General features: G+C 42.4%; 2 protein-coding genes across 2 annotated transcripts in view; one reads left to right on the plus strand and one right to left on the minus strand.

Moving 5' to 3' along the window:
- Positions 1-1,303: 1,303 nt before the first annotated feature.
- Positions 1,304-4,017, minus strand: mrpl19 (mitochondrial ribosomal protein L19). Its single transcript, XM_070849440.1, has 6 exons — positions 3,922-4,017; positions 3,582-3,705; positions 3,371-3,489; positions 2,722-2,856; positions 2,102-2,283; positions 1,304-1,858 (listed from the first exon to the last, which is right to left on the minus strand). The coding sequence occupies exons 1-6, from the start codon at positions 3,998-4,000 to the stop codon at positions 1,637-1,639; spliced, it is 861 nt and encodes a 286-aa protein (XP_070705541.1). The 5' UTR covers positions 4,001-4,017; the 3' UTR covers positions 1,304-1,636.
- Positions 4,018-4,983: 966 nt separating this feature from the next.
- Positions 4,984-14,870, plus strand: part of LOC139218085 (protein eva-1 homolog A) — a 66,489-nt gene continuing 56,602 nt past the window's right edge. The window contains exon 1 of the mRNA XM_070849620.1: positions 4,984-5,083. Within this exon, the coding sequence (XP_070705721.1) occupies positions 4,984-5,083 (100 nt within the window). The remainder of the gene's footprint in view (positions 5,084-14,870) is intronic.

A 14,870-nucleotide genomic window follows, 5' to 3' on the forward strand; every position in this document is an offset into this window, starting at 1 on the left:
CCACACACACACCGAGGGAGGAAGTTTCCTTGAAGCGGCAACTCGGCCTGAGTAACTCTGTGGTTTAAGCTGGTTTACCAGTCCAGTGGTGTCGCCGTGGAATGCTTCTAAAGGCTCTGCAGTGCGCTGCATGATAAACATTTCTGTTCCAGCCTCCACATGTGAACATCAATCAGTCCCAAACAGAAATACTGAGAGTGAAGAATGAAAAGGTGAAAGGGCCAGCTGGTCCAGTGGGTAGTATAATGACAATGTGCAGGACAGGCTGTCGGCCTACTGTACACACAAGCAGATGGAGTTGGTTTTCTTTGCTGCAGGTCAGGTCTGATTGGGCAGAGATTAAATTCGCCAGAGTCGACAGTGGGTCTAAACACACCGAGCATGACGCTGACGTGAGGCTGAGACATAGTTGTTCAACAGGTGCAGTAAATTTGGCAAATTGGCTAAAAATAATTGAACCATTAACTCGACTCAGTAACGTGTGAATTTCTGTATATTGACGTTAAAAGCTCTTAGCTGCATTTCTTCCACTCGATTACCTTAAATGTAACCGGAATAATCACTCTCTTTATTCCTCTGCATCTCCACACAGGAAATCTGTGTGGTCCATAATGAGCTCAGTAAACATCTGCTACTCCTGTATTAGAGACCATTTTCTCCGCGTCTCATCCTGTAATATGGAGAAATTAGAGTGCAGGGACTCATTGAGCGTGTTTATACACACACACACACACACACATTCACAGAGAGCAGACATAACATAAGGAGTCCAAGTGTTTTTATACTACCCGACTGACGCTCTAACATACCATCTCAACACCACAATTTTCCATCCACAACAGTAAAACACTACCGGGTGTCCTGGGTGTATGGTCCCTGAATACCAGGTTGTTTTTTTTTATTTTACTGGTGACTCTACCAAGAAGCAGGTTTACTCTTTTATTTGGAAATACTTACCAAGTTAATCCAGAAAGCCCTCAAATCTGGAACATGTGCATATAAAAATAATTTTTTTTTCAGGTTTTCAACCAAAAAAACTCAGTGAATCTGCTCCTTGAGAACAAACCCCTCATCATCTGTTTAACCGAAATAATACACTGTCTGTTTATTTAGCATGGCAGGAGTTTCCCTCAAAACACTGAAGGACTAAACAAAGGCTTTGTTATGCAACTGGTGATGACATACATATATAGAGGAATAGTGCCACCTAGTGTCAAGAGTCCATAACTCCATAGCAACTATAGGTATGCAACTGGCCTTAAAGCAAATTTCACAAGAGAACAAAATGTAATTCAAAGCTTGGAAGGTTTAATAGCTTTTATTATAGAAACCACTTCATGGATCTGCAGGGTGGCAAACGTCATAACTAAGGCCAGTGACACTGAGGACTCCTGCACCGTACAGCGGACTGACGACACAAAAAGAAGGCATGATTCGCCTGAATGCAACGCCATTCCCATATTGGCTCCTCCTTATATGCACGGGTGTGGTTGTCGTAAACCATCTGAATACATGTGAAGCTGATCACAATCCAGCAGAGTGTTCCACGTCCGTGCGAACGTCATATTCCAGTCCTTCCCTGTGCCAGAAAAGTCTGTTGATGGTAAAACTGAAGAACATTTTAGGAAGGTTGTCCTCACTTGGTCATCTTCTGCTGGACCTCACGGAATATCTCCTCCTCCAGTTTGGAGGTGTCGTACTCCTTCAGCATGTCGTACTCCCGCCACGGCTGGCCCCACTCTTGGGCGAGCTCCATCTGCTGTGGGGTCAGGGACAGGTCAAAGCGGATGCCCTGGATGTTGAACTTGGGTCGTTCCCAGCGTTTGGACCACGGTTTGGGGCGCATTCTTACTTTGAGCTGGTGAATAGAAAGAAATGCTGTATTTATACTAGATTCTTCTGTTTTTCTTACTTTGTGTGACATGTGGTGTTTTACTGCTAAGTGATTTAGCAAGACAAACATTACCATTGTTAGGGACTTAACTCCTACTTGTCCTTTTTAGATCAGACCACTTACCTAAGGCACATTTTACATCACTATTACCAGAATAATTACACGTGCAGCTATAACATTAAGTACTCCATCTTGAGGCTCTCTCACCTTGTTGACAGGCACCTCTCCTGTGGAGGAGAAGGGCACAGGCTTCATGTCCCGGTCCACAGTGCTGTACTCGGGCATAGCGTCTCTCAGATACATCAGGTTGTCATCCAGCCTCTTCTCCAGCTTCAGCACCTCAATCTTCTGGATGCGAGGTTGGTACAGCTCGTAGCAGATCTCCACACCTGAGGCACACGGGTGAAGAAATGCATGACTGAAACAGGTGTTTTACCTGAAGGCCAGCTGGTTCACTTCCTGTGCGTGTTAAGTATCTCTGGATGGGGAACATGAACAAGCACGCCTTTCCTTTCCTCTTTATCGAAAGTGCTTTATTTCTACTTACTGTTTTTAAGCCTTTCAGCATTAAGTACTAGCACTATGCACCTTATAAAGGTAACACTTGTTACATTTCATGTATTTCAGGCTCTAAAATTGTGCAGCATAGTGTGTGACCGTAGAAGAAAACCCAAAAATCATAGATATATATGGAGGGAACAGGCAGATTTCTCACTGAAAAGCAACACAATATAACTCAGACAATAATTACAGCACGTCATTGACTTCAAATTTAATATATTTTCATGCCCAACTCATTCCACGAGACATCGTTAAATAAACCTCACCTTGATTATCAATGATGTTCCTCAGGATAAACGTGGCTCCCAGCCCCTTTCCACCCCTCTGGATGCAGATGCCAACAAAGCGGTTTGTTTTGCCATTGGCATTGGGGTCGGTCATGGTCACTGCCATGATACTCCCTTAAAACAATCAAAATAATTCACAGCATTTACATAGTGATACAAACAAACTTTGCACTCTCATCAAAGAGAGAACATTTAATACGTGCAATTACATAAGTTAAATAAAAAAAGGTCAAATTTTACCAAAGGAAAAATAACAAAATGCACTGGAAAATGTTTTGAGGTTTTGAGGAAGGAATTACAAGAGGACACAGGAACTTTGCATGCATGAGATCCTGAGGTAGGAAGTTCTACAACTCAGGTGCAGCAAAGGTCTAGTCGATGTGGGAACTGCTAAAAAAGGCTCTGCCAGAAGATGTCAGTCTGCGTCATGAAGATTAACCAATCACAGATTAGATAAAAAAAAATTGATAAAATCTATTCTAAAATAGCAGAAAACTAGAAATACTTTGTCCAGAGAGCTTGGTGCAGTGATTCAACTTGGAGGAAGCATAAAGCTTCTCCAGGATTGTTTTAGTAACCTTACACCTCTCATCTGTCTACCTGTTGAGTTTTTCCTCTGGTTTCTTACCTACGTAGAACTCGGGGATGTGCAGCACCTTCCTCCTGCGGATCATGTCTGTCCTCTCCATGAAGAATTTAAAAGGGTCTGTTCTCTGTCTGGGAGGGATGAACTCTGGGCTCAGAAACCTGACGGAAGGGAGAGCTATGATTATTATTTTAAACCCCAAAGAGAGAGAGAAATTGTGATGTCGTCGCTGTTTTACAAATGAACATCATACTTCCGCTGAGACGCCACAATCTGTGTTTTATCTATGATGACGGGTTTAGATGGAGGGATGAATTTAGGAGGCTGCGGGCCGTCGCTCCCCGAAGCAAGACGACAGAGAGACGTGGATAGAAACCCTGGAAATAACATGAAGACGAGTCATTCATCAGTCATTTCTGCAGCTAGAGTAAAATCAGGGAAATGGCCTTAAGGTTGAACTAGGTTAAGTAGCAGTCAACTGTTAGCTACGTTAGCTTGTGGATGCAAGTTACATTACAAGTATTCAACATTTTTGAGGCCTAATGATAAATTATAACGTCTGACAGAAAACAGCGCTCATTCGGTTTCCTTACGTTCATTTTGGAGCCGGAGGTTTCGTAACAACCTCAGTGAAAAGATACATTTGTCGAGCCGTTTCCCGCAAGCTGCCATGTCTGACCTTCTGTGGTCACGTGCGCGCTAGTACGGAAGCCGTTGTAGGGCGAATGTCATTGAAACGCGATTTGCCCGAAAATGCAGTGTGAAATATTTTCCACACGATGGCGCAACTGTTCCGTCCGCTACACGCAGGCAGAAAGTCATTTTGTTTAATTTCAAGTGCACAGCAGCACTGGAAATTTGGATTAAAAAATCCCCAGAAATTAGCACTATAATACAATGCCCCTATAATTATTAATAAATTAGATTATTAATCATTTTAATCAATTTCATTTAATTTCTCTTTAATTTAAAGACTCAATTTACTTATCTGACGAAATTAAAATTTGACTTTTGTCTGTAACCAAATAAATGATACTATATTTCATTAATAACATAGGCTTTATGTTAACAACACAGGGAGAGTGGAATTTAAGCATTTTACTGCTTTTATAAAGTTCCTTTTAAATGTATTTATCTTATATTCCACTTAGAATTCAAAGTTGGGGGGGGATTGAGATCCTGTACTTAAGTGTAGGTGTATATAATTCCAGTTTACTCCATTACTAGTAAAAGTCCTTAATCTATAATTTTACATAGAAGCACAAACGTATTAAGAACAAAATGTGCATGAAGTATCGCACGTTAAAATCCTCTCCAGAGGATAGAAGGGTGTTTTACCACTGGGTGATTACATGTGACTGCCTGCTGGGGAACTCTGGGTCTTTGAGACCATGCAGGGGAGCGGCGGTCCTCCAGGTGGGCTGCCTCCACCGCACAGCACGCAGTCAGAAAAGCACCCAGAGCGCAGAGAGCCTCTCCAGCCCAGAGGAACCTCGAGCCCAGTCTGACGGCGGTGCGGTGGGAGGATGAGGGAGGACTAGAGACATGATGGGACCGCGCACATCCCGCATGCGACGCACAACCTGAAACCCAATGCTGCTGCTGCTGGACTTTCTAATGCTACGGAGAAACTCAAAAACTCTGAGGCTTCAAGGATGTTCTTCTCAGATGGGACTCTCTCAGCCGTCATTTATGCGCTCCTGTTGGGAATAACGTGCTTCTGCGATCTCACCAAGGGCTCTCCAGATTTTTCAGGTCAGGAATTCTTGCTGTGCTTTGTGGGAAAAGTAGTGTAAAAACCTGCTGTCCACGCTTTAAAAGGCAACAGGCAACACGTTCAGATGAGCAGCACTTGTTTTATTCTGCGTGTGTTGTGAGCTTCATCCCATTTGACGCTTGAGAGATCTACTATCTCCACCTTTGGAGATGAAATACAAGCAGGATAAGTCATTACGCACGCTTCAAACAGTTTAGCCCGACTCTCAAAACAACCATGAGGAGTGATTTCAGTGTCGCTTTAACTTCTCCTCTGTGGCGTGCTGCAGCATGCACCCTCAAATGTTTGCTGCATAAACCGAGTAGAACAACACTTAAACATGCGGAAAAGGCCCGTATCGTGCTTATCTTTTGGCCAATTCTGACACAGTTTGTGAAGAATGACCCACATAATGCAACAGGTTCTCCCTCCACCAGAGCAGCCTGTGTGTAGGGATTAAGGGTTGCTTTATCAGTACAATATAGTAGATCTGCAACATATCCCATTGATGCAATTGAGATAAATGGGATAATGTGGTTAATGTGTCACTAGATGGGAACTATTGTCTGCCGTCCTTCTCTGCAGAGTTACAACGCAGACAATAAAGCAGAGAAGTTGTGTATCATTTTCTGTCCTTCAAGTGATCATATCATATGTCTGGGACCTGCCAATTACCTTTGGTTATAGGATTTATATCTGCCAAGAAAGGGCAGCATATTACTAAACTAATGAGTTATTCTGTGATGCATTATAGTGTATTGAGCCCAAGGCAAGCCTGCAGGTTTTGTTTACAGTGCCATAAAACAGGAAGGGAGCTATGTGTCGGTGTTAATTGGCCTCTAATGGGTCTAATGGCTGGAAACGAGCAGACTTAACACTGTGGGGAGAGGCGCTAAGGAGCAGATGTATGTATGTAACATGCCCTCTGCACATGATTGTGTGTGCATGTGTCCATGTTGTCCTAATGAGCTGCTAAAGATCAGCACGCATTGAGGGCTGTTAACGAGGCTACATGTCTGTAATTGCCATACATGTTTCAGTGGTTGTTGGTTTGGTCATAAAGTCTGTGATTGCTCAGATCTAATGGTGGTTAATAAGGCAAGAAGGGGAAACCAGCTGATTTCAGATTTGCTCTGAGTGGAGAAGGTTTACCAGCAGCCCGGCTTAGACACTATTATGCAAATGCTATTTCATAGGCAGGAGTTAATTTGCTGAAATCTCAGCTTTGGTATAACATTTCCTTGTTCTGAGAGTTTACCTCTGGACCTTTCAGTGACTCATTGATAACTTAGGGCGATGGGGAGGAAACACAGCTGTCATGTTGGGATCTTTTGCTTTATATGGACCTGAGATCTTTTTTCTTTTTATTTCAATTTAAGATGCAATTTCATTTACCGATCTGGGACTCTGTGCGTCATGCCTTTACAAAAATGCTGACCAAGCATCCCCGTGAATGAAATGAGAGAGGGGACTGCCCCAGAATACCTCAGGGACAAAGAAAACCTTCAGTCCTCACATTCTTGACCAGCTGGAGTCACCCTGGAGACTGAGAGAGGTGCTTTGATTGACAGGTGCTGTCAGGGCGCAGGGTGACAGGAGTGGTGGGTTTAGATCCAACATCTGTCAGTCAGACCTCAGTCAGTCATATGGATGAATCAATGGTCCTCGGTCATAGAGATGAATTAACCCTTTATGAATGCAGTTTCAGGTCATCACATGCTAGTTCATGATTCTCTCTGTGTTTTGCATTTGTATCATTTGTCGAAACGTGGCGTGATGGCAGTTTCAAATTTCATTGCTAAAATCAAAAGAAATGAGTGTCGGTGGGTAATTTAATTCTGTCTGTCCCCCTGTTATCATTTTCTATTATACAGCCGCCTGAACAGCTAATTAGAGGTGTGGAGTGAGCTGTGCAACACTTCAGAGCCCCCAAACCTATCAGAGGTAGCATGTTATAGGTAATTAATGCTCCTCATTTCACAAGACATCAATACTCCATTGTTGATCTTTGTATTGATTTTATGAACTGAAAATTCACAGAGCCTAACACACAGATTGATTGCCTCCTCTGCTGTTTGTATTTGCTCAGGTTCACTCACGTGGCGAGCGCTCAGCTTGTTATGTAACTGTTCTTTATCAGACAGCAAATCATCCATTAACATGCTTCTTTGCTTTTTCGGGCAAATACAGACCACATTTCACCTCAAACACCAAACGGCATCTTAAAAGTTTTAACACTAAAATAGAGCTGAACAATTAGTTGATTCATTTATAAGTGGATCGGCAGAAAATCAATATTGCAGCCATTTTGATAATCGATAAATTGTAGCAAAAGTGCCAGCGTCTCTGCTGTGAGGATGTTTTTCTTTGTTTTAGGTGATATTGAATAGAAGATTTGGGGATGGAGACTTTACCCTGGTCTTTAGGATATTGTGATGGGTATTTTCACTATTTTCTGGCATCTACAGACCAGATAATAAGTTAAGAAAATAGACGGTAGTTGCAGCCCTACACTTAACTCATATGTACGATTATGAATGAAATGTGTTTTTAGTGCTTTTAGGCAGGTGTGTCTAAGGTGTGCCTGAGGTAGTGCCACCGTATGTGGCTGTGATTTCTGTGTTTCTGTCTCCGGGTGCTGATGACTGCTGACATAGACAGAAGGCAATTTTTGCCAACGCATATTTATGAAGGAAAAGGGAAAGGATGAATGGTGGACTGTTTGCAAAAAGGCCGAAACAATCACAGGATCCAGCATTTGTCACAGCGAGGCCTCTTGAGTTACTTCATATGTAAGCATCTCAAACAAAACACAGACACGTTGTATGTTTCTTTCAGCCGCAGAACATTTTAGAATCGCTGCATTGTTAACTGCCAAAGGGGTTACAGTGAAGCAACTTTTCTCTCTTCTCTTTCTCTGCCATAAAACCCCACAGGCAAAAAGCCCTATTTAACCTCAGTCAATGGGATGTGAGGCTGTTGAGGGGCCAAAGGGTCAACTGAGGTCAGTCCATAGTATCTGTGTGAGTGTGTGGTTAGGGGGAGTCGTCGTCATCCATCTTGTTCTTCGTTCCCCTCTGTCGAAGCTCATCAGACACGCTGACCACTGTCGGGAAAGGTGAAAGTCACCACAACACCAGTGTTTAGGTCCTGAATTTGAATTCAGGTCAGAAGAGGCTGAAGATTTTCATCAGTTTTTTATCAGCATTGATGTTTTGCATTAAAAATCTACTGATTTTGATGAAAAGATTTGATCCATTAAAACACTCTAATTTATAATAGACTATATAATTTATACTACCAGAAAGAGTGATGGATATTTTTAACTAACTTCCTCAGTTAACGTCTCCTCCTCACCTTTATAGATTAGATTAATGGAAAAAATAGTTAAATTATGGAATTAATGGTTAGTTGTGGCCCTACAGACAGTGTATTGATGTAATATGTTTGCTAGCATTTTCTTCTTGTGATGTAAAACGACCAGAGAGCTCGATTCTTCTGTGCTGACAGATCAGCTGATTGCTTCCCTATGGGCAAGTGCTCTAAGCTGCCTGACTCTGCAGCCAGCACATAAACAGACACACACATCCACCTATGCTATTACCCTATGGGTAAATCCTGGATTAGGCTACTCCTAACTGCCTACCCCCACACATACACACAAACACACCCCTCCACCTATTACTGAGTCCTACTCGAGGCCCCTCAAATCTTAATCCGCTCTGTTTTTTGAGTGGCCCTGGATAAGGGCAGCACACTGAACCCCATGCTCTCCCCTCTCAGCCCCTTCCCCTCCCCCACTCACACACACTTCAGCTCCCCTGCCTTCTTTCCCCACCACCTCCTGGCTGCCTCCACTCCTCCCTAGGGCTTGCCTGATCACTGTTTCTGTGTCTGTGTGCGCCAGGTGAGCTCTGTCTAAACAAATCCTGCCTCCCGCTTGTTTTGTCTACTGCGGTGGAGGCAGGCGGCTAGGCGGACAGCGAAGGCCTGGCATAAGGCTGCTTTTCTCTCCAGCTGAATAGAGGAGGAGGGGTGGTGCCACTATTCAAAGAATAGTCTCTGTGAATGAGGTCCCCAATGGAGTGACTTGTCAAGAAATTTCAAGTCATTGCATGATGGTATCAAAGCACGCAGTGTTGTTGGGTGTCAACAAGGAAGTGCGTTCTTTTATATCATGAATTAGTTTGCTGCATACTGAATATATGTAGAAGTGGTAGAAGCACCAACCAAGTGATTTCAGGATTGACTTGATTTGGTAAATCCAAACTTCTTTACAGACGGGGGAGAAGTTGCAGAAGGATAGGTTTGGGATTTGATGGCATTCCATCAAATCTGAATCTACTTTTGAATCTGCTCATCCGATCTAAATCTGGTCATATCCCTTATTAAATCCATTTTGGGTGTTACTTTTATAAAATGTAAGCCACAGAAGATGTAGATAACTAATCATTTAAGATCTCCAACTCAGAAATATACATTCAAGGAGCTGAAATGGATTGTTTTCTACATGTTGTCCTTTACCAATGAAAAAGAGAGAGAAGAAACAGCATAAGGATCAATAAGGAAAGTGTTAGTGTGAGATGAGCTTGTCATTACGGAAAAGTGACTACAGTATAAAGATTTCTAGCTGAGCGTTGCTGGTTAGTAAATCCCATCTTTAAAGTTTAGTACAAACAACACTCTTGCACCCACAGTCTAATAAGCAAAGGGAGATGTGAAACTGAAGAGCCTTTGAGCGCACACTGCTTGGAGATGTAATGTAGATACCCTCTGGATGTGTGTGTCCCTGCATGCATTTACGGCACAGTGTGTGGTGTGTGTGTGTGTGTGTGTGTGTGTGTGTAATTTAAGGTGGAAGTCTGGCCTGGCACAACATGATAGCGATAAAAGACATGACCTACTGTGTAAGGCCCTCCCCTGGATACAATAAGTGCATAAACAAACACACTCATAAAGCAGAGCTTGACATCATGCCGGGGAACACCGAGGTGCTGTTGGTGATGAGAGACAGGTGTTTACAACAGGAAACGACTCTTCCCCTCCGCTCATTTTAAGAGGAAATTATATTATCACACATCACACTGCAATAAACACGGAAGCTTGAACGTCGTAGCATCACTTTGGAGTGATTAAAAAGTGAGTTATTGCGCAGTGTATTTTACAACATGAGCCCTTTTTCTTTTACATGGATCAAGTTTCTTAACTGGTTCTCTACTAGAGCATTATTGTGCTGAAGGAAATTCCAGAATAAAAGCTCAAAGCATTTGATAGAAACGTTTTGACAAGATTAATGTGAAAATGTCTTCAAAGGCAAGCTTTGTGTCAACTGAGTCAAGTCCTAGCATATAAGCCATATTAGCGTGCACCAATCAAAATAAGGTTTTGTCTTGTTGCCAAGATATGTGTGGGAAGGGAGCTCATCCAGACTGTGGTAATGCTTAATAAATGATTGGGCTGCTGTTGGGGCAATATTACACTAAATTAAGTCCCGGTATGTCAGTAATGTCCTGGTACCACATGAAGAACAGAAACACACTTGGCAGGCGAACTGTTTTGCAAGCAGTGAAGGTTTTGTCTTTGAGGATTTCTAGAGTGTTATATGTCAATAAAAAACACTGATTCTGTGCTGTCCCGCTGAGCTTTCATTGGGATGATGATTCTGTTTTTCCATTTTGAGGTAACACTTCACACTATGGTGTGGTCCAACACCGCCTGATAATGTGAGTGCCTGAGAAAGTGGAAAGGAGTTAAAACAGAGTTGTTTACTGCAGGTGTCTTACTCCGTGTAGTGAGTCCCCACACTGTAACTAACCCACGATAGTATCATGGTACAAGCGTGCTCCAGTTGCAGTCTAATTATACAAATAATGCTCATAGTCAGTTATATCTTTGCAGGCTCATTGAATTCCCCATGTGGGCTCATGTCATGCTGAAGAAGCAGGGTGACCAACTGGGTCATCGGCTGTTTTGTGTTCACAGCTCAAACAAACTGGACAAGAGCAAAAAGACAACAATTGACCCTTTTTCTTTTTTCCAAACAGAATTACAGGTATGAACACACCCTTAATGTCTCAGCAATATAGGCTACTGTGTTATCTGTATGTTGACTCAGGGCGTATATTGGCTGCTGTCCAGTAAAGAAAATTACCTATCATTTGAGTGAGAGTAAATGTCACTTTTTCAAGCAGTGTCTGGCTCATACCTGATTCTTTTGGGGTGAAACTCCCAAATTAAACCCAGACTGGATTCAAAATTACCTACGCAGGCCGTGGAGGAGTTCTAACTACCAGCTGGATGAGGAGGCTGCGTGTCTTAATCGAGACTTAAAATCAGCAGAAAACTGCTCAACCACTCAGCCCTTAATGTGATAATCATTATTTTGCACAGATTTCTGTTTATCCCTAAAACCACCCAGATTGCACAACCCGATGTTGAGCTGGATGGTTTTATAGTAATAACTGTTATCGGGGAGAGAAGTAGGGGGTGGGGGGGTGGGGGGGGTTCTAATTCCTAAAACATTCACCTGCAAAGATGTATATGTAGACAGTGCAGGTGTGTGTTTGCACTTGCCCTCTCTTGCGTGGGGGAGGTGTAAGAAGCCCCAAAGAAAACACAGTGTGAAGAAGATTCTTGAGTGACACCCCGCCGTTAGCAAGCTATCCTCACATCTTTTTTTTTTATCTCTGTTGAGGCCACAATTGTGCAATTCATTAAGAATGCAGCCTCATTTGTCATATTTTGAACACAGACTCTTATTTTCCAGAGAATGTTGGGTTCACTTTGTGAACAGCTCAGGGAGAAGCAGATAAGTAGTGATACCTGCTGCTGCAAGTACAGGGGGCTGCACCAGCCAGTCTAAACTCCTAAACCCTGCAGTTTCCAGGGTTAAGGTGGGGCTTTTTTCCAGCCCTAACCCATATAGCAGAAGAACTGTAACGTCAAAATGCAAATATAACCTTTAACCCTAACCCTAACCCAGGACACCGGCGTGCAGGTGGAGTTTTATCAGCTAAGGATGAAACTGAGCTGTAGGTAAACAGGAACAAGTGCTTAGAAGGAGACTGGTGGGTGTGTGCACTGGCAATTTACTCCTCGTGTCCACTCCTCTGTTGAATTATGTGCTCAACATTCCCCATGATACACACTCCTTCAAAAACCACCGCACACACCTTTTCTGCTCCTGCATCCCAGAGAATGTCAGCCATGCTTTGATGCCCCTCCTCCTCCTCCTCCTCCTCCTCCTCCTCCTCCTCTCTGCCTCTCTTTTTTCTCTCTTTCTCTTGGTTTCCCGTGAGCTGATTTATGTTTAGTTTAAGAGTCAACATGTCCGCCTTGATGTGGCTTCCTTTTTATTCTTTCTCCATCTGTCAATCCTCCTCACCCTGTGCTTTCAGGAGAGGGAGAAGAACATTTTGAACACCATTAGTTTTTATGGTTTGATTATAACCCCCAGAGGCAAAGAGAGAGAGTGAGAGAGAGAGAGAGAGAGAGATGGAGAGGTAGAGAGGTGGGGCACAGAAGGGCCAGTCTGAACAAGGAGGCATTGTGTAGCCCCCCAACTGTGTCGGACTGACAGTCTGCATTACAGCACGCTACAGCAGCCTGCACCCCAAAGCACTGCTAATCTGTTGCTTACTGGCCCCTCTGGCTAGCTCAGGTAAGGGGGGGGGGGGGGGGAGTCGGAGAGAGGGGGTGAGAGATTTGCTCTTGTTTTTTCCATGTTTAAGCCAAAATCAAATTTTTACCGGGCAACTTCGGACTGCATTTGTTCCATTTGCAGCGTGGCGTCATCGTTAGACGATAAACCTAGAATGCGTGTGGCAGAATGAACTATTAGATTTATCTTTAATGATGTTTATTTTGCTTGTATTTGGCTCACTTCTAATATGTCTGTCTTGGTTAATTACAACTAGTTCAAGATCCTGGGCTGTTGGCTGATTGGTAGGTAGAAGTTGTTATAAATAGCGTCAGTTTATAGACCTTTACTGTGAATCGGGATAGAAGTCAGTTTTAGTTGGTGAGATATTTCTGTACTTTCACTTTGCTTGTGGGTCCACAGCTATGCAGTTCGCTAGCCACACTTCCAATACAGTTTAAAAACAGAAGTTGGTCTCTTCATTTTTTACTGAAAGGAAGTCTAAACCAAGAAGTACAGTAACAAGGAACAAATGAATTGAATTGTGATTCACAAAGGTATTGTGAATATACCAGCTGTCAAATGAGTTACACCGTCCCTCATGCCAGGAAGAACAGTATCAGTATCAGTAACAGTATCAACACTAGTCCCCTAAGTCACTAATCCAGTATAGTCCAGTAAGAAAGAAATGTGTAACAGCTACAGCAAGAGTCATTTAATAGTTATTCACAGTTAAGAGTATTCTGGTCACAGAAAATCTAAACTGAACTAAATCAGCACTCAGTGACCAACAATGAAGATTCCACAGCCACATTAGTACATCAGTGAGGCTGCACTCTGGTGCTTTGAGCTGAATGTTAACGTTGTCAGTGATGCTAACGTGCCCATGCTGACAACAATTCCATTTGATTTGCAGGCATTTTCACAATTCATGTATGTTTGTGCAGCATTTCATGGCAATCCATGTGATAGTCAACATCATAGTGGTGTTAAAGGAAAAGTCATTTATTCACCAAAGTCATTAGAACTAAGTTAAACTTAAAGTTTGTGGCAATCTATCCAGTAGATGTTGAGATCTGTTACCGGATAAGTGAAAACTTAAGAGACTAGCAAGTCTATTTCATAGATATTTCATATTGGTATATGTGCAAAAACAAAAAAATTGATAGATTAATCCATTGAAATATTATGTAGCTATAATAGTAGCGTGGCAGCAGCTGTTAGGTGTAGCAGTTGACATTGCACAAGCCTTTACCCAAGGAGACCCCAGTTAGTTGGTGGCTACATAAACAAGCTCTCCATGAAACTCTGAATGAATAGAGCAAGGTAGGCTTTCACATTTAGTCTGGTCATTCCTGCAGATCTGTCTGGGTTTGTTGTAAATGGAAGGGGATCTCCGTGCTAAGTCCCATTGGACATGCTGCAGATGGCTTTTCACTCCCTCAGCTCCTCAGGAATTGTCCTATTGCTTGTTTTCACAGACCAGCCCCCTGATAAGCTTGTTAATTCCCCAAAAAGCTCAAAAAGCTCAGCCTTTCTGTGCCCACCCACTCCTACCTTTTTTTTTTTAAAGGAAACACCTCTCTTTTCTTCACAGCGCATGCTTGAACCTCGATAGAAGTATGCTGTCTTGCTGTTATTGCATTAACACTAGTTAGTTTGGGGCTTTTTGTTTTTTCGAACAGGGTTTTGTGGGTTTAAATAGAGGAGTCGCCTTTATGTTTTGCATAGAGGAGCAAAATTAGAAGAAACCTTAAAATAATTCAGCAGTATTAATTAATTCAGTCTCAGATTCTGAAATTATTCTGAAATAGCAAACAAAATGACAGGAAAAATGATTTTACAGAACAAAAGTTGAAATAATTCAAACTAATGGTCTTAATATGAACTTATATCGTTGTATAAAATATTGTAGAGACTGTTTCTGTGTTTATTCCTGTTGAGGAAAATAGATGATATTGTTACATACAAGGTTTTTCATTGCCCTCAGTGTACTCACAAAGAATACACTTACAGTTGAAAGCATGGACAACATAGCTGAACAACCATTTAACTACTATGTGCAGATATTTGAGAAAGTATATATTATGAAGTATATATCAGCAACCAAGCAATTTTTTTCCAGTATCATAATGGAAACCTGTCAC

The sequence above is a fragment of the Pempheris klunzingeri genome, chromosome 18 (assembly GCF_042242105.1).
Source record: "Pempheris klunzingeri isolate RE-2024b chromosome 18, fPemKlu1.hap1, whole genome shotgun sequence".
In the NCBI taxonomy this organism is placed as follows: Eukaryota; Metazoa; Chordata; class Actinopteri; order Acropomatiformes; family Pempheridae; genus Pempheris; species Pempheris klunzingeri.